The following is a 23226-nucleotide window of genomic DNA, read 5'->3' as shown; positions in this document are numbered from 1 at the left end:
GGTAACTATCTCCGGAAAAAAATAGCAGCGCTCGCAGTTTAATCACATGACATGGGTGAAATTGACCTGAACACGTAGAGGTGGTTTGGTAGAATCCATTTCATACGCTGTAACTTCAAATACATGCTTTTGTTGTCATAGATTACTGCAGTCCTCGAACTTTTTGGATCGTACCACGTATTTACAACAGATTACATATTGTATATTTATATATATATAAATCAAATTACAAATCTCAATTGAAGTGATTTAAACTATGATATAAGGAGTTTTATAAATCTGGCTCATATAACAGTATATTGACATCTATCGTTTAAAAATCTTACCCTATAAAATTATTTTTGTATTCTGAGAAAGGACGGATCAACATGCAAAATGTTGGAACTAGAGTTTTATAATTTAATATTCAGTCATTGTAGCACAAGATGAAACAACTACTACAATATAGTAATATTAATATATCACTTAAATACAAATCATTATTAATAAGAGAATAGATTTTCTTTTGTCTATGAAATTCATATTCCACATATATTAATGATTTTTTTAGAATATGTTGAAAGTTAAGTTTTTCTATCAAGATCCTGTGACAATAGTCTTTAAAAAACATTGCAGCTTTAATAATAATCAAGTTATTTCATAATTATAGTTCATAATCTGTAACTTCAAAACTACTTGAAATTGTATCTTTAGCAGTCAAAATAGTAATAAATATGTATTTAATAACATACCAATATAACAGAATACTCACTATAATGTAAATTTTGTTATTGCATATGTTTTTCTTCATTTAGTACTGTTTATTTAATGTCTTATTACAATATATTGTTTTTGAAACTTACTAACAGTAGGTTTTAGCTTTTTTTATAACTGTTATTAATATTATATTTATTTCAAAATATTCTTAGTATTAAGAAGTTATATATTTTGGATAAATTTTAGTTTATCATTATTTAGAAATAATTAAAAGTTTTCAAATATAAATTGTTTCTATGTGATACAAATATAAATTAAATTGTTGTATTAACTTCTGATCTGGAGTTCTGTGATAATTAGATATCTTCTTCATGGATCTATCATACAAGGAAAACTATATTTTTTTAAAGGAGTGTCATCTTTATTGTTTTTAACAGTTTTACATGGAGCTGATGACGGGTGCATTTCAAAATGCATTTTTATTGAAAGTAATAAAAATGACTTGTCTTTAAAAAGGTAGTTTCCCTTGTAGATAGATGCATGAAAGAAGATAATATCTAATTATAACAGAACTATATAAATTAAATTGTTCATGAATAAGAATATGCTATTTATAGGCTCTTCTTTATACTGAGTAGCAGATAGTGAATCTGCTGACTCCACCACTGGATTACTGAGCAAGGGGAAATGAAATTTGCAAAAATTTCATTTTTACTCTACAAATATTTCAGTTAACAAATAGGAATATTAATATTACATTGAGTGTATGATAAATAAAAACTATTCATATTCAGTTTTTAGACAAAAGTTCCTGTCTATGAAATGAATTAGTTTCTTTTTGGAAATTGTAGTAAAATCAAATATAAAATACCTTAAACCCACAATGCTTAGAAGACAACATTGTATCAATTTTAAACAGAATTGGGAAATTTTTTCAAAAATTAGCATGAACAATAGGCATAATGGATTCATTAGGTCTATTTACACACAGCAGTGACGTGACCGTGCAGTGCAGTGATTTTTTGCCAGTGGGAAATCGTTGACCTAGTTTTAAGCCACTCCAGACTTGTCCATCACAGTGCTGTGCAGTGGCAGTGTCATGACCGTACCGTGAAACTACATTTGACGGGAATGATATTTTCACTGACGGTAAATTTTGTTTTCCAGTGGATGATGAACATTTAGTTGAAATCGTGCATCAATAACCTGTTCTATTTGATTTATCTCATTTGAAATTCATGGACATTGGGTACAAAATGAATATTTCTCTGGTTTGTTTAATAAAAATGAAATGCGTGTTGAGACATTTGAAAATATTCAAGAAATATAGAATCGTCTTCTCAATTTTTTTATAAAGAGTATGAAACTTCCATTCTGTTGATATTTTTTGTCCATGCTTGATGTACGGACTTGCGGCACTTTCTTGACTGCATTTCTTTTTCTTCTTCATCCAAACATATAGCTATTATAGCCAATTCATTCTCAGAAAAGTCCATGGCCACTCACTGACAACATATTCACGTCACTGTTGTGTGTAAATGGATCCTTATTTATACACAGTAAATAAACAAAAACAGATATGATATACAAACAACAAATACTGAATTATTCTAAAAATATTATTTATATTTAGATATGGATTCAGAGTAGGGGCACTTTGGCATATGTTCCTATAAATCAATTATTTAATATACTCACAAATGCTTTATATAACCTAACCTCATACATCTTTTACTTGTATTAAAGCCAAACAATTGCCAGGTTATTTATATTTTATCTTTTATTTGTTAAATTAGTTAACCAATTGACCACTTGCCAATTTTAAAATCTTGTTCAATAATATACCATAAAATAAATTCCAATATCAGCTACAACATGAATTTAATGTATTTGTATTAAAATCCAAAAATAGTATAGATTATGAAGATACTAAATACCCAAATTTTGCTTACCTAGATTTAGAAGTATTATATATTTTTTGAGATACTGCCCCACATTTTACTGAGGAATTCTATCAGAGTTAAAGTTAACAGTTTAAAGATGTAATGCATCAGTTATATATATGTGGAAAATAAAATTGGAATAAGATCTTTAGAAATTTTAAAGACTATAATTTATGGCTCATATATTGGCAACAAGTAAAAATAATTTGGTCAAATTTCATAATAATCACGAACCAAAAGTTATAAATAGCTGTACTCAAATAAAAAATTTATTACATAATAAAAACAATTAAGATACTGAAGTAACTAAAAATATCAAAACAGTTTCATAGCATTTGTATAAAGATTATTTTTTAAAGAATATGTGTTATGGTTATTTGTAAAATATGTGTATAATCTATAATTTTTTTTAAAACAAGACTTTGGAAAATACTCTAGCAATTTAATCTTTTCAAATGCATTAATCTTTTCATTTAGAGGTGACTGAAATTTTCAAAGATCAATCTAAACCTTTAACATGTCCACTATACTAATGATTCTGAATATTTCCAGTTTTAGTCATTTTTGTTTTTTCCTTTCATGTAACTGAATATTTTACAAAATTCACAGAATGTGCTTAACATGTTAACCACCACCATTGAAAAAATTTTCATGTTCTCTCAGTCATTTTCCTTTTTCTGTAGATTTAGGTTCTTTTCATATTAAAAAATCCAAATTTGCTCTTTTAATTGAATTTTTTTTTAATGTTTATACTAGTTTTGAAAGTTTTGTTTGAGGTATTATATCTATATTCAAGGCTTAGATGGACAAAGATTCCATTACAGCTGTTTCTGCTTGTACCACAACCAGACAATGATTACTTCTAGTGGTCTGTCAAGGATGTCCTGAGCCTGCTGGTCTTGTATGTGTGTTTCATGTATCCGCTGCCACTACCACCACTACCTTACAGTCAGGTCGAATGGCCCAAATGGCAGTCAATTCAGCAAAATGACTATTCTGCTTCCCTCAGCTGAAGGATGCGGTCTTTCTCAAACTTTTTCAGCTGTGTGTAATGTCATTGATTGCATTGTATAGACATGTCTTGCATTCAAGCACTTCTAAACAACAAGTACACTGAAAATTCTTAACACAGTCTGTATAAGCCATTCTACAAGATACTGGGAAAGCAATTTTAAGACACTCTTGTGTCATTACCTGGCATGTAATTAGACCACAACTGTAATCATTTAAATACTTGTCTGAGACAGCCATTTTCCAAGTTTAACATACAGCTACTGGTATGTCTTTGCAGTAATTTAACAATTCTATTTAGCTGTGCAACTTTTTGCCATTCAGTGTACATTTTTCATTGTTTTATCTTTTATAACCAGAGGAATTTAAGAAAAATGAAAATGCTGTTTTGATTAAAACATTTATTGAGGGAGTTTACAGAGATGAAAAGTCATCTCATCTCATTATAAATATAGTCAGCTATTTATTTTTTCACAATTTTCAGCAGATATTTCACTAGATGGAAAATTTACACCATGTGTTTTGGTTGTAAAAATATTCAACATCATACCATATAAATGCATACTTGCTTTAAAAATGTAGAGATTATTAACACACATTTACATCATATCATTAATAAATTTCTCACATTATATCATGAGAGCTTGAAAACAATATTAAAACTGTACATTAGTAATACAGTAGAGAGTCGAAAATCGGCATCAATTGGGGACTGGGGTTCAGATTAGGGATTTGTTCCGATTACGGTCTATGTACGAAAAAATATATTAACCTGTCCGATGTTCAAATTTTTCTTCGTTGCGTGTCGCTTCCTGTTGAATTTTTCTCCGTTGCGTGTTGCTTTGCGTTGAATTTTTGTCGATTTTAAGCCTAACAAAAATTTTTATAATAATAATCGAGGCTATCGTATCGTTAAAAATTATTTCTGCATTTTGTACAAACAAAATAAATATATTAAAGAATATAAAAACATGAAAATTATACTTTAGAAGTAAATTTAGTATCAAAAACGTTCGATTCAGCACGACACAGTCCGACTGAAAATCGTGCCAATTATCGGGCGATTTCGATTACCAGAGTGCCGATTTTCGACTCTCTACTGTACATACATCTATATAAAACAGATATAAATGAATGGCAATTATATTCCAAATAATCACTAAAATTTTATGTTTTTTTTTTTAAATCTTCTTTTTAATCCATTTTCAAGTATTTTAATATGGGCACCTACGTTCATATTAAGTATAACAATACCATTTACTATAAATGAATCAACAAAAACTACCGGCACGGTTTCAAAATACGTCTACTTACTATAAAATTATCATATCTACATGGTTGATAATTAAACTATTTATGTTAATAAGCAAACATTTAGAACATCTGCTTGGTTAATAGAAACATTTTCAACTGATATATCAGATTTAGGTTAGATAAATACTAAGTAAAACTCACAAGATTCAATAATCTGTATGTGTTTTTTTTTTTTTTTTTTTTAGCTTGAAAATCCATTCACAATTAAATCCATAAGTGTAGTTTTTTCCTTTCACTCTCTCAGATTTATAGTTATAGCACTTGGAATAAAACAAAATAAAATACAGCAAAAAAATGTCTGTGTTTTGATCAAAGTAAATATTCAAATCTTATTTGAATTCTATTAAAGCAATAAATACTTATTGCATTCTAGTTTTTATATCATGGGCTTACTGCAGAAATACAAAAATATTAAAATTGAGAAAAATGCAAGATGTAACTTTCTGAGGAATAGTTAATACAGGAGAAACTTAATTTGCAATAAAAACTACGAACCTCATTGACTTTTCCATTATAATTACAGATTTATCACACACCTTTTCGATTTTTTTATTCAATCAATGCAAAATTTTCCAGAGTGCATTTAGGCTCTCCTCAGCTGGATAACTTGTATATACATTTGACATTATTAAGTTGGCCGAGGAAGACTTTTAAACAGGCTGAAATGCATTCCGGAAAGTTTTACGTTGATTGAATAAAAAATTGAAAAGGTGTGTGATGAATCTGTAATTATAATGGAAAAGCCGATGAGATTTGTAGTTATTTATTGCAAATTAATTGATTATACAGATTAGATGTGTCCTCTAGAACAGTGTTTCACAACCTTTTTCTACTTCCGGTACACCTGTGACTCAACACGGCACACAAAATGTTATTCCCCTCAAAAACGTATGATATGATACTATTAATAGAATTACATAATGCCACTAACCTATTGTTGTTGTTATTAAACAGACATCAACACCTGTGAGCAAATTTATTTTAAATATAATTTTTTAGAATACATAAAAATGCGTGGCTTGTAATAAAGAATAAACAAACATCATCATATTTCATCAGTACTGCGGCAGAGAATGAAATACAAGCATAATAAACACAACAATTGTGATAAAAATATATAAATAAAACTTTAAATTAACAGAATATGTAAAAGTTTACGTCGCACCTTTCACCATGTGATGGCACATCGGTTGTGGAACACCTCTCTAGAACCATAGTCATGGAAGTGCAAATATATATACTTACAGTTTTATTTAATTTGATTTTGTTATTTTATGTATGTACTCTTAATTTTTATTTTTTAATTATTACATCATGTATAATCTTTATTTTGTATAAATATACATATTTCAAAATAATTATTTTGTTTATTTGTTACAACATTGTGAATTTTTTCAAAAATTAAACTATGCACCCTCGATAGTTTTTAAAATTTTTATTGCATCCTTAGTAGCAAAAAAGGTTGCGGATCCTGGACTAGACTATTTTTTCTGGCTCTGTTACAAGGTAGTCTCTGTTCCTGTAATTATGCTGGGTTAGTCAATTAAAGGCGATGAAAGAGGGAACATGTAATGCATGTCTTAGCTAAACATGTCAGGAATAGAGAAATACAGTCGACTCTGCATAAGTCGACACCTGGATAACTCAACACTGTAGGTTAATTAGTCAGCTTTCTGTGGTCCCGGCCGACTTACATAGGCAATAATGTTATTAATGTTAAAAAACTCTGTTTACTTGACATCATTTAACTCATCACCACTGGATAAATCAACACACTTTTTCTGTTTCACACTTTTTAGACGTCTGATAAGTCGACTCCCCTCCTGAAAAAATGAGTTCACATTGTACAATAAGCTGTGTGGTGTGAACTCATTTTTCAGGGGGGGAGTCGACTTATCAGAATTCTAAAAAATGTGAAACAGCAAAAGTGTTTTGATTTATCCAGTGGTGACAAGTTAAATGGTGTTAAGTAAACCGAGTTTTTTAAGGTTAATAACATTAATGCCTATGTAAGTCGGCCGGGACCACAAAAAATTCACTATGTAACCGACGAGTGACGAGTTATCCGGGTGTCGACTTATGCGGAGTTGACTGTATATTCAAACAAATCTGTACTCACTGCAATGATGACAACAATTACCATTTACTGAAGGTTGTGTTAATCTGACATTGTGAAACAGAGTCTAGCAAAAATGTCTGTGGAAGAATGACATGCAAGTATCAAATTTTGTGTTATTGGGGAAAAAACCCTCTGAGACCTTCAATATGCTTCAGAATGCCTATGTTGAATTTTCCATGGATGCTCATGGTGGACCTCATGCAATTTCTACCTCTTTCCCCGGTTGAAAGATGCCGTCAAGGGACACACTTCAAGAATGCAGATGAGGTTATACAGAGTGCAACATCTGCATTGCAGGTGCTGTCATGAGAAGGCTTCCAAGAATTTTTCAGCAGCTATACTAGTATTGGCAAAAGTGTGTGGTTGCCGAAGGCCAATACTTTGAAGGACAACTTGTTGCTTGATTTTCAATTGTACACATACTTTTGAGTAATAATGGGGACTTTCGGCAACTTTTTGAAGCTATCTTGTATATATAAGAGGGAAAGTATGGTGATTGATTAAAACATGACCCCAGATTTTTGGTCTCAGAACCTTGAAATGTTCAGAAATTCAAAAAAATTTAGGAATGTTTTCTCTGTGGGTGGGTTGCACAATTTTGTTCACCTTGTTTGAAGTTTAATAACTCCTGTGCTTTTCGTTGAACATATCTGAAATTTTGCACGAAGGTTTGGGTATTGGGTGGATTGATGCTATTAAATTTTGGTGGTTAAAGATAAAGGAGTGTCATATCTTGAGTAGGGTTGAATTTAATGATGATTTTACTCGTTATTAGCATTTACAATTTTTTATAAAACCCATCTCTACCTTCAAAATTAAGATTTTTGCCATTTTATAATAATTAAAAATATAAAAAGTTTTTAATAATAAATAATCATAACAGATGGCACCACCACATGTTGCTGGGCAAGTTAAACATCTTGTTGATGGATTTTTTTTAGTGCATTCTGCATGAAATAATATAATTTTTTTGTGATTAGGTCACTACTTGAGAGTTTTAGCAGATGATGAAAAACAGTTTGTAGTATTTAACTTTCATTTCTAGTTTTTTAATGCACTTTGCAACTTAAATGTTAAAATTCATACATGAAAAAAATATAATTAAACTTTAAACAAAGAACACCATAATTTTTTATTTTTGTTTCAATATCTTTGTCATCACCTTCAATCATCGGTCCAGGAATTACATTGCTGACAGTTATGGATGTTAGTAAGGAACTATTATCTGTGAAATTCTACTGAAATGTTTTCCTTTCTGCATAACTGTAGTAAGAGTTTTTTTCTTGTAAGTAATCAGTGATAGTTTCATTTACAGCTGTTTTAAAGAATCTCTTTAATATTTATTTTCACCTTTCTGACTTTTGCTAAAAATGTTAAAATCTATTTGTGACTTTCCCAAACTGGCGTTATTGTGTACATTTAAGAAGAAGTATCATACAAACGTTAACCAGCATATTGTTTATTCTTTCTAACATTTTTAGCCACAAATGACAAGTGAAAACATTAGAAAGAATAAACAATATGTTGGTTAAAGTTTATGTAATATCTTAAATGCTGATTTCTTCATATTCCTTGATAATTTCAATGTTTAATTATTCCTGATTTATATTTGTGGTGACAAAAATGTTTTATTTTTAACCAGTTCACCATATCATCTTTTGCTGTTTTGTTTTTATTTTTTATTGGTTAAGATTTTTTAAAATTTAAGATTTTTAAAATCTTTGAATGACAGTTTGCCATGAAACTTTAATTGTTCTTTAGATGTTTTGATATGGTTATTCTGAAAATACTCAGCCATTCTTGAATAGTGTAAATGGATATGTATTTCTTGGCTCTTTCAATAGCAGTGCGCATGCTATCAACTTCCATGAAGCTATGGCCACTTTCTAGAAACTTATGTTCAATAATATGTAAACTTGTTGCTTCACTGTTTGTATTTAGTTCAAAATATATTTTTGTTATGGTTTTGTCCACAAGTATCTGATTATAATTGCACACATTTCACTTCAGGTTTTAATTGCATTATACTGTATACTTAAATAATCAGGTTCCATTTCTTAGTTTTCTCTATTTTCATTCACTTCAGCCCAGCAATAGCAGAATGCATCACTTGAATCACAGAGTTCATAAATGGTCAAGTTATACAAGTAAATTTTGAGATTATAATACGTAGAACTCATGTAAGAAGAAGGTATTTGCAAAATTATTTTCTCAATTCCTGATAACCTAATATAATGCACATAAATTCCTTGTGTTTTTGACAGTGTTCTTTTTCTCTCTCTGTAGTTTAGTTGCGTTGTATCTTCCATTGAATATGCATTGTATATTACTGCTCAAGTGATCTGTTTTTGATTAACTTCTTTCATAAGATTGTGTCATATACAAAATTTACATCAATCTTGTTTTAGATATATTATCTCACTAACACACTTGAATTATCTTTTAAGGATTCTTCTTTTATAAGTTATGCATTTTAGTTATGCTTATATGAGGATCAAGATAGAAATGTGTGTCTTTTCAGAAATATGTACTGTTCCTGAAAAGACACACATTTCTCATTTCATCACAGAAAATTTTCTGTGATCTTTAAACTTTTAGGACTAGTCTTACTTTATATGGTTCTTTGTGACCTATATTGTCTGTCTCAATAAAAAGTTTTTCCTTTTCCTTTATATGTGTCAGTGTCAATCATATCTGCAAAAGTGTATAAAATTCTAGTAGAGACATTCTTGCTTATTTTGAGTTTATTTAAACTAATAATCAAGTAGAAAATTTTCAAACTGCTCCGTGACTTTTAGAATCATCAGTACACCCTCCTTTTATCGATAATACACTTTACCAAGAAGAAATTCTTTTTGCTTTTTGTAATCAGCTTTTTAAAACTTCTTGCAAATAGACATCCTTGTATGCTCTGAAAAAGTTTTGCCACAGTTATATCAACACTGTTTATGGTTAACTGGTTTTGGAATTTTGGAATCAATCCTTTGTCGTCTTTTAATGTTTTTCTTTCCACTTTGATGGCTCATTTCCACTGACTTCACTTTCTTTCTGTGTTGTCTTTCTCAATTGTTTCTGGTGTCTCAGTTTCTTTTACATTCTCTATCTTCTGATCTAGGTTTATAGTCAAGATCTTGAACAAAACAGTCTGAATCAAAATTGAATTTGTTTGTTTCAATGTAACTGTCATACTAGACCATATTTGTTTCAGCATAAGAACAGGTGACTTCATTTTCATTTTTATTTTCCATTAGACACTATGCACTTTTTCCATTGTTTCATCTGCAACTTTCATTACAAGTTCATTGTAACATTCACACTTGTCATTGTTCCATTAGTAATCTCTTTAAGAGCTGAAAACAATTGTGTTTAAAATTTCTAGAACTTCTGCTTACTCCATTAATGATCATAGAATTTGCTTTTGAGCTTTTTGACTGTTAATTGTAAGAATTTTTTCAATGAATTGTTTGCTAATAACATCCCTGGTCCACCCCTTCAAGAGATAAATATTATCAGTAATTCTCCATATGCTAAGTAATTTGGCACTAGAGGCACCTAAGGCCTGCTTCTAGTGCCAAATTACTTAGCATTTAATTAATAATAGTAGTAGTAATATAGCCCAATATAATTCAGCAATCATTTGGGTTTAATATATAACTATCAGGTTTGGATGTTTGTATTTGTATGTACATACAGTCGACTCCGCATAAGTTGACACCCGAATAACTTGACACCCGTCGGTTACGTAGTGAGTTTTTTGTGGTCCCGGCCAACTTACATAGGCATTAATGTTATTAACCTTAAAAAACTTGGTTTACTCGACATTGTTTAACTCGTCACCACTGGATAAATCAACATACTTTTTCTGTTTCACACTTTTTAGAATTCTGATAAGTCAACTCCCCCCTGAAAAATGAGTTCACACCACACAGCTTATTGTACGGTGTGAACTCATTTTTTCAGGAGGCGAGTCGACTTAAGAGATGTCTAAAAAGTGTGAAACAGAAAAAGTATGTTGATTTATCCAGTACAAATAAACACACATCAAACCTGATAATAATAATAATCCATTACGTCATCAACTGCCGTAAATAATCGGGCTATAAACGATTAAAGATTATAAATTAATTTGGCACTTGAGGTAGGCATTAGGCGCCATCTTTTATTAAAATTAATAATTTATATTATATATAAATTTAAATAAATTTTCTTCCAGTTTAATCTAAAATTTATTTAGATTATTATAATTATTAATTTTAATAAGAGATGGCGCCTAACGCCTATCTCAAGTGCCAAATTTATTTATAATCTTTAATCGTTTATAGCCCGATTATTTATGGCAGTTGATGATGTGATGAATTTATCCAGTGGTGACGAGTTAAACGATGTCGAGTAAACCGAGTTTTTTAACATTAATAACATTATTGCCTATGTAAGTCGGCCAGGACCACAGAAAGCTGACTAATTAACCTACAGTGTTGAGTTATCCAGGTGTCAACTTATGCGGAGTCAACTGTATATACCATGCCAAGGTAGAAGCAATGGCTGGCTGAGTGCCATAGGGGGAGTTATATGCCATAGAGGCTGTTGTCTCCAGCTGGCTCCATAAGTAACCAAGTATGGTTATATCTAAATTAATAAGTTTTGAAAGTGAGGATTGGATGGAGATCCAGATAGTGTAACTGGATATGCACCTGCACGGTATGCAAGAGTTGCGGGTTCATGGCCTGTTTTGGGCCAATTCTTTTCATTTTTCTTAATTATTTATTACTATAATAGTTATAGTGACTTTAAAAAAGTAAAATTGATTTGTTTTATTAAAATAATTGTTCATTATTACTTTAAATATTATAATTATGTATTTGAGCCAGAGTAATAATGAGCCGGGCTGCAATTTTTTTGATCTTGATGCATAATGCTAATGATTTTAGTACAGTGTGTTACAAAAGTGTAGGAACACCACTTAAAAGTCTCTTAAAAATTTATTTATCATAATAATAATTAAAATTATCACAACTAGGTTGAGATGTCATCATTTTTAACTGTCACGGCAGCTTTTCTGAATGTTTTATTGAATGTTATATACCGTATTTTACGGACTATAAGACGCTACAGACTATAAGACGCACCTTAATTTTTAAGCAATTTTTTTTTTTTTTAAATACCTATAAGACGATACGGAGTATAAGACGCACCTGAATTTTGGAGGCAATTTTTTGAAGAAAAAAGTGCGTCTTATAGTCCATAAAATACGGTAAATATTTTCAACAATGCCTTATGGAACTGTACTTCAGGAGCAAGAAATACGTAAAATTTATTATTTGAGTGGTTCAGGCAAGTCTCTGAGGCAACTTGCTGCCCCTGTAAATAGATCTATGAATGCTATTCAATATGTTTTCCAACAAGGTAAAAATTATGGGCCAAAAAAGAAATCAGGATGGCCTAAATGTTTAACATCCAGGAATGAGAGACAAATTTTGAAGCTTATAACTAATAAAAACATGTCAACAAGGCAAACTGCTGCTGAATTACCAGTAGATGTATCTCATGCGACTGTTTGGAGAACTTTAAAAAACAACGACAATGTAAAATATTTAAAAATGAAGTTGAAACCACCGTTAACTGCCAAACACAAATCAATGCATTTAAATTGGACTAAAGACAAGATGGGATGGACTGAAGAATGGCAAGAAATAATGTTTAGTGATGAGAAGAAGTTTAAATTAGATGGCCTTGATGGATTTTCATATTATTGGCATGATTTAAGAAGAGAAAGAGGAGTTAAAATAAGCTGGGAACAAGGGGTAGGGAATGTAATGATTTGGAGTGGTTTTGGAGGTAAATGGGATGAATGGGGAGGTAGAACTGGTTTAGTATTTCTTGACAAAAATATGATTACATTTTGGTGCATTAATTGGAGGTTATAAATGGTAGTTTCAACAAGATAATGCTCCCATTCATGCCTCAATGTCAACAAAAAATTGGTTTAAAAAAGAAAATATTGATGCAATTGACTGTATTTCACATAGTCCAGATTTAAATCCCATTGAATATTTATGGGGGATTTTAGCAGCCATTGTTTATCAAAATGGGAAACAATATGAATCTGTAAATCAATTAAAAATTGCAATAATGGATGCATGGGATGAAATTAAGGATGAACAATTAAAAAAATTAATAAACTCCATGCCTAACAGAATTTTTCAAGTAATTGTAGCCAAAGGGGATGAAACCAACTATTAAAAGTGTTTAAAATATATTTAAAGATTATTATTATGTAATTTTAGAAAGTGTACCTATACTTTTGTAACAAGTAAAAACTGAAAAACTGTGATAACTTCTATTATATTATTGTTTAAAAATAAAAAGCTTGAAAATGATATTTTTGTAATTGTTTTAAAACATATAAAACTGTTTTCTAAACAAAAATTTAAATAAATTTTGAAAAAACACAAAATTTGTGATGTTCTTATACTTTTGTAACAGACTGTAGTGTCTTGCTGATATACATCATACTTTTTCTAACGTGTTCTAACTGCTATAGATTGACGGTTATTTACTATCAAAAGTGCTTGTATTTTGTTATCAGTAATTAAATCTTGTTCTGATGGCACCAAAAGAGAGCTTGTTCACTTTTATTTATTTTTAGTAAGTGGCATTGCTTATTTTTCTCATTATTCTAGTATGTTATAATTTGTATATATGTGAACAAAGAACTAATTGCATCAGCTCCTATTCTTATTCTGGAGAAGTCTATAATTGATGCAAAATAGAATATGTGAAAATAATATAATGTGTACATTGTAATACATGGAAGTCCACTTCTTTCTAATATGAAAAGAATTATGCCACATTATAAAAACACACACACATATATTGTATATTGAAATTAAGAATGAAATGTCAGATGGACAAAATAATTATTGTTCCAGTTGCCCTCTTTGTCATTTGATCCTGTTTTATGTAATACAGGGTGTTTCAAAATGAATATTGGGTTTTAAGGCTTTGCAGTATTTATTACATTTAAGTTACAATTATAAATAATACATCAAATGAAAGAGCAACTCAAACAGTTTTGTTGGGTACACCTGTGATGCACTGTTTCCTCTATCTTCTCATTAGAAAACGCTAGTAACAAAGATGGCAACTAGCGAACAGAAAGCTTTTTGTGTTTTACAGTTTGCAAGGACTGAATTTGTAGTTACAGTGCAAGGTGCATTCCATATTAAGTTCCATTGTAATCCTCCAAGTGATGATAACATCCGTAGATGGTATCATCAATTTGAAGACACCGGCTGTCTTTGTAAAGGGAAGAGTATGGGATGACCAAGAGTGACTGAAGAACGTATTGAACAAGTGAGAGAGTCTTTCACACGTAGCCCCAAGAAATCAGTGCGGAAGGCTAGTCGTGAATTAGCAATGCCAGTGACGTCTGTGTGGAGAGTTTTAAGGAGACGCTTACAACTACGTCCTTGTCATTAGTTGTTACATGCTCTAAAGCCTACAGACTACAGTTTACATGCCAACTTTGCAAACAAAATGTTGCTGCATGACGACGAAGATTTTCTGGATTGTGTTGTCTTCAGTGATGAATCGACATTTCATTTAAGTGGAAATGTGAACACTCATAATGTGTGCATCTGGGGGTCAGCAAATCCACAGGAGATAGTACCATTGCAACGAGACTCCCCAAAATGGAATGTTTTTTGTGCCATATCCTGGCAGAAAGTTAATGGGCCTTTCTTTTTTGGTGAAGCAACTGTAACTGGTGTTTCTTATCTTGATTTGCTACAACTATGGCTCTTTCCTCAATTGGAAGAAGCTGAATCAGAGAACTTTATTTGACAGCAAGATGGTGCACCACCTCACTGGCATAACTCAGTACGCAATTGGTTAAACAACATTGTATCCAACTGCTGGATTGGCCGCTATGGGCTGGATGACAGAGCTTGTTTCGTATGGCCTCCTTGTTCATTCGATCTGATGCCATGCGACTTTTACCTTTTGGGGTTCATAAAGGATCATGTGTATGTGCCACCACTACCAGCTGACCTACCCGACTTAAGAAACAGGACTGAAGCAGTTGTTGCAGCAATTACTCCAGACACTGATCAAGGTTTAGGAAGAACTCAAGTATTGACTGGATGTGTGCCATGTGACGAATGGTGCTCACATTGAACACTTGAAGGAAAAAACTGTTTGAGTTGCTCTTTCATTTGATGTATTATTTATAATTGTAACTTAAATGTAATAAATACTACAAAGCCTTAAAATTCGATATTCATTTTGAAACACCCTGTATTATAAATATATTAAGTATGTCTATGAATACATATAAAATTTTTGCTCTTTATATTAATAAGAACTTGTAGGGTAACAAGAAAATTCTCAAATTAACAAATATAACCAATGTATAATAATAAAACATTTCCAGAAGTATAGTTTCTTTTTATAAGCTCTTATTTTGTCATTTGTTTCTAATGTAATCTAATTTCATTATTGAATTATTAGCTGATTCAATAATGAAATTACATTAGATTTATTTTTTTTAAATAAGAATTATTTAAAAAATTCTAAAAGACAAATAATAATTAAATATATCAATAATATTTTGATATTTAAACTTTAATAATTTTTTTGAATATATTTAATAGAGAAAGCAAAAAGAAGTGGCCAAAGAAAATGAATTTTATATACAGTTGTTACAGTTGGCATTACCAGCCGAGTCTCCGAGTATAACATTGGTTAATTCTTCTGAAAAAGAAAAAGGCAAGAAGTTTTTAACAAAAATTCAGTTTGTAAAAATGTTGAAATATTTTTTAAAGTACTGAATCAAAATTTATCTTTATTAAGTAAAAACTTTTGCCTATTTTTTTTAATATTATTTCCTTTGACATTTAATAATTTGTTTCATTTTTAGGTTCTAAGACAAATGAGGAAGTAATCTCAAATGGAATTAATCATTGCAATTCTAACCAAAGCCATGCAAAGAAATCTACATCTAGCGGAAGTTTGCCTAATACCGGAGGGGGAAAACTGGTTAATCAGAATCAAGTTACTGTGACATCTAGTGCCACAATAAACTCCACTTATTCTGAGGTGGATATGAGAGACTTTAGAAAACATAATAATACATCACATATTATTGATAGACATGAATATCAATACATGGAACATCATCTCATCAAACAACAAGCTAGTGTTAATACATATGAGGACAGTGATGAAAGTTGTGAACAGGAAAAAACATCATTTAAAGTGAATGACATTGCTATTTGTTCATCACCTTCAGCTAGAGGTTCATCAAGTAATAAATGGGATCATCATTCACAGACTAACAGTGTTAAAGATAATTTAACTAATCAACAGACTAGTAACAGTCGAAGAAATAGAAGTAACTCGTCCAAAGAAATGACTGCCAATAATTTGAATGCACAAAAAGATGAGCACACTTTGAGGTAAGTTTCCTTTTTTGTTTACATTAGTTTGAAATTAGACATGACTTATGACATTCTTTAATGTAATATAATTTGTTCATTTTTAACATGAATAGTATACAACAGAAGTATTTTTCTCTTATACATCAGAAACAATTCTGATGTATAATTATAACATTTTAAATTGATCACAAATTAGTTCATTTTAATTATCATGAAATTATTGTAATTTCACTTTAATAGCATCTTGATGATGTCTTGAATGCTTCACCTCTTTTTAGTATCATTTGATTTCCAGATGATAAATAACTTATCAGTTGTCTAGTATTAATATTTGCTCAGTTATTTACAATGACCTAAAATATGCTTATAAATAAATAATCTTTCGAATTTTCAGTGTTTAGTAAGTTTTTCATTTATCTGATAAGTTACATTCACTTCATGTTTAATTTGAAATTATTGTATTTGTCTTGGATTAGTATGTTGACATAAGGACTATTTGCATGTATTTAAAAAAAATTATGATTTTGAAATACTTATTCTAAGATATTAAATATTGGTTTGTTTGAAGAATTTATGCTAGTTTTTTACAATATGGCTTAAAATCTCTACATTGTATCCATAAATCTATATAATATTAACTCAAAACCCAATTTTAATTGATTTAAGCCAAATGATCTGCAGAATTATTCAGCTCTTTATCAGGTTACATTAATAATTACTGTAGTCTATCTCTAGTCAAATTAATTGATAACTAGGTGTAAGGAACCTAAAGTTTGTCACTTATTATGACTCCACATTAGCAAAACATGTACACAAGAGGCACCGCGAAAGGTAAATAAACTAGAAGTGCGGGACTGCAATGATGTTGTCACCAGGAGGGATATAAACACTGTAAAAGCTAGCATTAGGGAGGTGACGCTACAACTGGTGGTGACAAGTGACAGAAAAGGATCAGTACTAGAAGTTTTGTTTGTGAAATGAGTAACTTGTTCATTTGTTGTGGAGATATCTGATATTCCACTACCCGTCCTCTTGAGGACTGCTTGTGTAAAAGTTTTTTTTGTGTGTATTAGTGTTATTGACTGTAAATGGTTTTGAGTTAAATAAACCTAACTTGTTCTTTTGTTTAGATGCTCTATCACATCAATTCAAAGCTTTCAGCATCAGACACTACCTCTGTTTTTCCGACACGATCACAGTTTTCTCGCATTTGGTCCAGGTGCTAACTATTGACTGACCCCTACTTACAATTGTGTGGCATCCTTCCCATTGGGGACCCTGGTCTACATAAAGAAGGGACATTGCATAACTATTAACTTAGCCTGAAAATAACACAATAATTCAGCAGATTGTTTGGCTTTATCCATAAATCTTTTTGCATTATTATTTTTGTTCTTTATTACTGAGCTCTATGAAAAGTTTCTGTTTTTCATATATCCAAACATTGAAGCATATATCATCACACCAATAATTGTTGGACAGTAAATATAGTATATTGCATTTGTTTATGAATCCCATGGTTTTCAAATGGTCTTCACTTATGTTTTTGGTACGTTTAGTGTTTCAGTTTCTCAAACTTAAATGTTTCTTTTCAGTTAAAACCTGGATTTGATCATCATCAACTTTTATTGAGTGTTCTGCTCTTGATTCATCATTTACCTCTTTGATTATCCAGATGAAACCTTGCAAACCATTTATGACAGATTCGGTAACACAGTTGACCAACTTAAACTTCACAAATGCTATTTTGCTGTAGCAATGATTGCATTATTTTTTTTTCAAATCATGTAACATCCTATGTCTAAATGTATTTTGATTTTAATCATTTGATACCCTCTTTAAGTTGGTTTTTTTTTTTCATTCAAAAATTTCTTTACTCTATATAATGCACTTTATATAAACTGATGCTGATAAATGCTTATTATTATTGAATATAATTACAGTAGAGCATCGATTATCCAACTCAATTGGGGACTGGGATTGGTCGGATAACTGAAAAACCATGAAACGTATGAAAAAATACATTTTTAGTATAGTATATTAGTATATCTCATGTAATTAGTATATCAGTATATCACAATTAACCTACTTCGTGTTGAATTTTCATCGACGTTAAACCTAACAAAATTTTTTAAAATAATAATTGTTGCTATTGTATCATTAACCCTTTCCATGCGGAAAACCTTTAGCATTAAGTAAATAGGTGGAATTCGTTATGCGGTGCATTGTTGCGTTTTTGGGTAATTTTTTGAATCACGATATTTTGCTTCAATATCGCGCTATATTCAATCTGTTTTTTGTGTTTGATTAAAAACATATTACAGTTTATGGTTGTATAATTTTTAGTTTTATACATATTTAAAATAATATGAATAATTATGAACAAATTTGAAAGTTACGAACAAAAAAAAAAAATTAATTTACAGAGAATCGCTGAACTTTGTACATCTGTTAGATAGAAACATCTGTCCTCTATTAAACAAAACAAACTGCAGCTTTCTACCTAGAGCGGGGGAGAAGTTATTGCCATTATTCACACTATGTCTCTAATTACTTAGCTGGGAGAGTAGTTGATTGTTATTGTGAAGCGACACCGATTAGTCAGCTGTACGACTGTGTCAGTCGTAGAGCTTTGCTCTTACTTTTGTAAAATAATTAAATGTATTCAAAATATATATGAATTCATTTGACAAAAATTTTAAAGCCAAATTAACAGCGCAAACACCTTCCATAGACTTACTATAGGAAGGTGGAGTTTCCCGGGAATATTTATCGCTAGATAGTTTTAAAAACATATTTACTCGCCTAAATATTGTCGAATTAGCTAATTTAATGTCTAAGTGCATTAAATTAGTTAATTAGAATTAAAAATCGATTTAAAAAGCGAATTTACAGTGATTGTTTACATTTTACTTCGAAGGTTGGAGGCAGGGCTTTTTGCGGCAATTTTTTCGTTTCATAAGTCTGTGATTAGTTAAAGTAATGTCAACAAAGACAGAAGACACTGAATAAAACTGTAGAAGGAGTTTCCCTTTGATTGTTTTCAGCCAACTGTGTAGTTAACTGCGAAGATTTACTGTAGAATAGTAGGGGATGTATTTACCAAAATATTTATGGCCCAGGGGTGGTAACAAAACGTTTATTGGCTTAAACAAAGTCAATCGACATACAGAAGAGTGAATCAAAGCTAAGATCTTTGAAAAACTCGAATATAACGCAAATTAATCGAAGTTTTTGATTAATTTTTTAATTTGGACCGATCGGTACGTTTTGCATCACCGATAAACGAAGAAGTCACGTGATACAGACCGATCGGTACCTAACCACATGGAAAAGGTTAAAAATTATTTCTTTATTTTGAACACAATAAATACAAAAATAAAGAAAAAATAGAAAATTAAACCTGGTTTAAATACTGGTCTCCCTTTCATGGTTGAGCCATGTTGCCAGCTAAAACACACAAAAATTTAACAAAAATAATATTAAAGTAGCCAAGACATAGCCAAATATTGTAGCACCACATCACTAGCGGACATTTGAATTTGCCGACTAGAAATCGGTCGGATAATCGATGCTCTACTGTATTTAAATATGAGTATCATCAAATTTAAAACTGGCATAAACTTTTCAGACAATACCAATATAAACTGTAAGAATATATAATAATTAAATTGAATTATTTATTAATATTAATTAAGTAAATTTGCTTGCATAACTATTTTAAATAAACTTTATTTCATCAATATGTCTGTTAGTATAAATATATTGCATCTCAATGTAATGGATCATGATACTTACAATTTTTCTTTTTTAATGTTAATCACTTCAATAAAGTTAATAACTTAAGTGCTCCAAGCTACCATACTAAATTTTGTTTCTTAATCATTACTCCATCCTGAGATGTTAAACAATATAGACACCAATGCACAGAATTTTTTTTCTGGTTTTGAGACCTCTGAATGCAAAAAAGTCAAAAAACATTGTGCTTTGCAAAAATATCCAGTAGGGTCAAATTTGACATGATTCTAATACTTTCCTGTGTTCTATGTACATAACAAGCTGGGAAAGTAATTGCAGTAAGACCCCACTTAACACTGCCTTGATTAACAGTGATTCGATGTAACCCGGTCTACTCAAAGCCTAAAAAAGTTCAGAATTTACACTGATTCAAATTAACGTGGCATTTCATTGATTCATATATAATACAATTATTCCCAAACACGAACCAATCAGTTAAAGGTGGCAATTTGTCGTAGCGCTGTGCTTTCCTTAAATCTGTTTGTTGGTGTGATTTTGGAAAAAATATAACATCGTGGATGCCACAGACAATATCGACTCCGCTTGGCAAGAATTAACAGATAAATGCATGAACTCATCCATAAATGCATGAGTGTAGAAGAAGTTATGGCTGAAGGTATCGAAGAATTCTCAACGAGAAAAGCGTATTGCTGTATTGTTAGGTTGACAATTTGGTCAACCTAATTGATACAGCAGGACTAGGATATGTAGACAAGAAGGATATGAGGAGTTACCACAGGTTTGTGGTGAAAGCCTCACCAACGATGACCTTCAAGAACTGGCAGAACAAGGAATTCATGTAGAACTGGAAAATAGTAATTTTGAAAACAAAGAATCCAAAGAATTTCTCTGCAGATTTCCTTTGTAAAAGTTTGATAACGATAACCGAAATCATTGATCAAATTGTAGCAAATGATCCAGATTTTGAAAGGAGTTCAAAAGCAAGATGAGGTATTTTGGATGCAATCTCCTGTTACCGACATTAGCTTAAGGAAAGAAAAAGAAAGTGATAAATTACTACATGACTTCATCGCGAAAAAACAAGAATTTCAGAAGAGCCATAACCTTTGTCACAAAAAATGAACTTTACATTTCTTTGTGCATATGTTTATGTATTATTTAACATATATTATTATGCAAATTAATATAAAAATAACTTAAAATTAAAGTAAAATCTGTTTATTTTTGGCCGCACGTTTCCCTTTCCCTATTTACTCTGTGTTAAAATGACCTGGTTTAATGCTGTTTTGTCTAGTGCTTTGTCGTTTAGGAACGTATCCCCCGTGTTAAGCAGGATCTTACTGTATATCAAACACAGTGGAATCTCGCATAATGAGCAAATCAAAATTTTTAAAAATGACTCACTTAACCAGCGAAGTTTCGCATAATGAGTGACGAGGAGAGGGGAAGTCCCTGATTGTGCACATGCTTCATTATGCTATTATCTGTGATTTTTTTTTTTTTTTTTTTTGTTTTCTGCAAATTGAATTTGCATTCCAGGTTGGTTCATTCCGTGCTAGAAGAAAAGATTATGATGATTCATGCTCCTTAACAATGTATATTGTATAATTTTCTTTGAATAAATGTTATATGTAAAATACCGTATTTACTCACATATAAGACGATCTCGCATATAGGATGAGGTGTGACTTTAAAGATTAAAATAAAGAAAATTAGATTTATTAATACAATTTTAATTTTATTTTGTTTAATTACAAATAAATTGTCATCAAATGTATGTATTAAGGCAAATAACCATATTTTCTTGACACTATTTCCTGATACCCATGTAGCAAATCCAACAGATTATAATGACGATTTTTCCTGTCATGTGCATAATCTTTTGTGCACATGACAGGAAAAATCGTCATTATAATCTGTTGGATTTGCTACATGGGTATCAGGAAATAGTGTCAAGAAAATATGGTTATTTGCCTTAATACATACATTTGATGACAATTTATTTGTAATGACAGGAAAAAGTTTATTTTTAATGATTCAGAATGTACAAATATTCATTAAAATTATTAATTTAACAAATATGAAATAACTACAATTGTAATCATTGCTAAGTGACCAGCTATTTTCAGATCATCTCTTTAAAAGGGACATTCACCTTGACCTCAATAGCACTCTGCTATAATGGCAGCATGAACTATACATGGTTCACAAAAGTTATTACAAAAATGCAAAGGATCCTTTGCTCATGCGTATAGGATGACCTAGGTTTTTGAAGCAGTGAAAAATGAATGAAAACTTTGTCTTATACACAAGTTAATACGGTATTTGAGTATTTTTTTCGGCATGGACTGCATTATCATATTTTATATTAATTTCTATGGAAAAAATTGTTTCGTCTAACGAATGTTTCACATTACAAGTAAGGTTCTGGAACGAATTATGCTTGTTGTGCAAGTTCCACTGTATATTTGTTAGTATTTATTATTTTAGTAGAATTATTGGTTTCAGTTCCTATATATTTAATTTAATTTATTTATGTACTAAAATGATCTACAGGAAACTCCAATTTCAGGTCTGTTTATAACATACAAAGAAATATAACATAATAATAAAAATCAGAACATTATGATCATTATTTTTAGAATTTTTACAGTAGATTATTTTAAAACAGGATATGCAATTATAATTTTAATTAAGGCTAATTTAGAATCACAAGTAGTAGCTTGAATTGTGAGGGGCTTGGTGGAAAAATGGCATATGTATAACCTGTGTGGCATGCAACTGAACCATGAAAGTTTCTTAGAAGACTGATCAATGATACATATATCCAAATTTGTTAATAACTTGTTTTTTGTAGTTTTGTAGATATGTCGCTTTTTCACTAAGCCCTTTATTTTTTTTTATTTCATGTGATTGAATATATTTAACAGACTAATCAGTTATCATT

General features: G+C 30.5%; 1 protein-coding gene across 1 annotated transcript in view; it reads left to right on the top strand.

The window, feature by feature from the left end:
* Nucleotides 1–23226, top strand: part of LOC136977204 (macoilin-1-like) — a 96317-nt gene that overhangs the window by 53678 nt on the left and 19413 nt on the right. Inside the window, exons 6-7 of the mRNA XM_067272668.1 lie at nt 15735–15849; nt 16001–16538. Coding sequence (XP_067128769.1) covers nt 15735–15849; nt 16001–16538 — 653 coding nt within the window. The remainder of the gene's footprint in view (nt 1–15734; nt 15850–16000; nt 16539–23226) is intronic.

Source organism: Centruroides vittatus, unplaced genomic scaffold (assembly GCF_030686945.1).
Source record: "Centruroides vittatus isolate TY-2023 unplaced genomic scaffold, ASM3068694v2 contig_452, whole genome shotgun sequence".
Taxonomy (NCBI): Eukaryota; Metazoa; Arthropoda; class Arachnida; order Scorpiones; family Buthidae; genus Centruroides; species Centruroides vittatus.
Note: the sequence above shows the minus strand (reverse complement) of the source record. Positions and strands in the feature narration are given on the sequence as shown.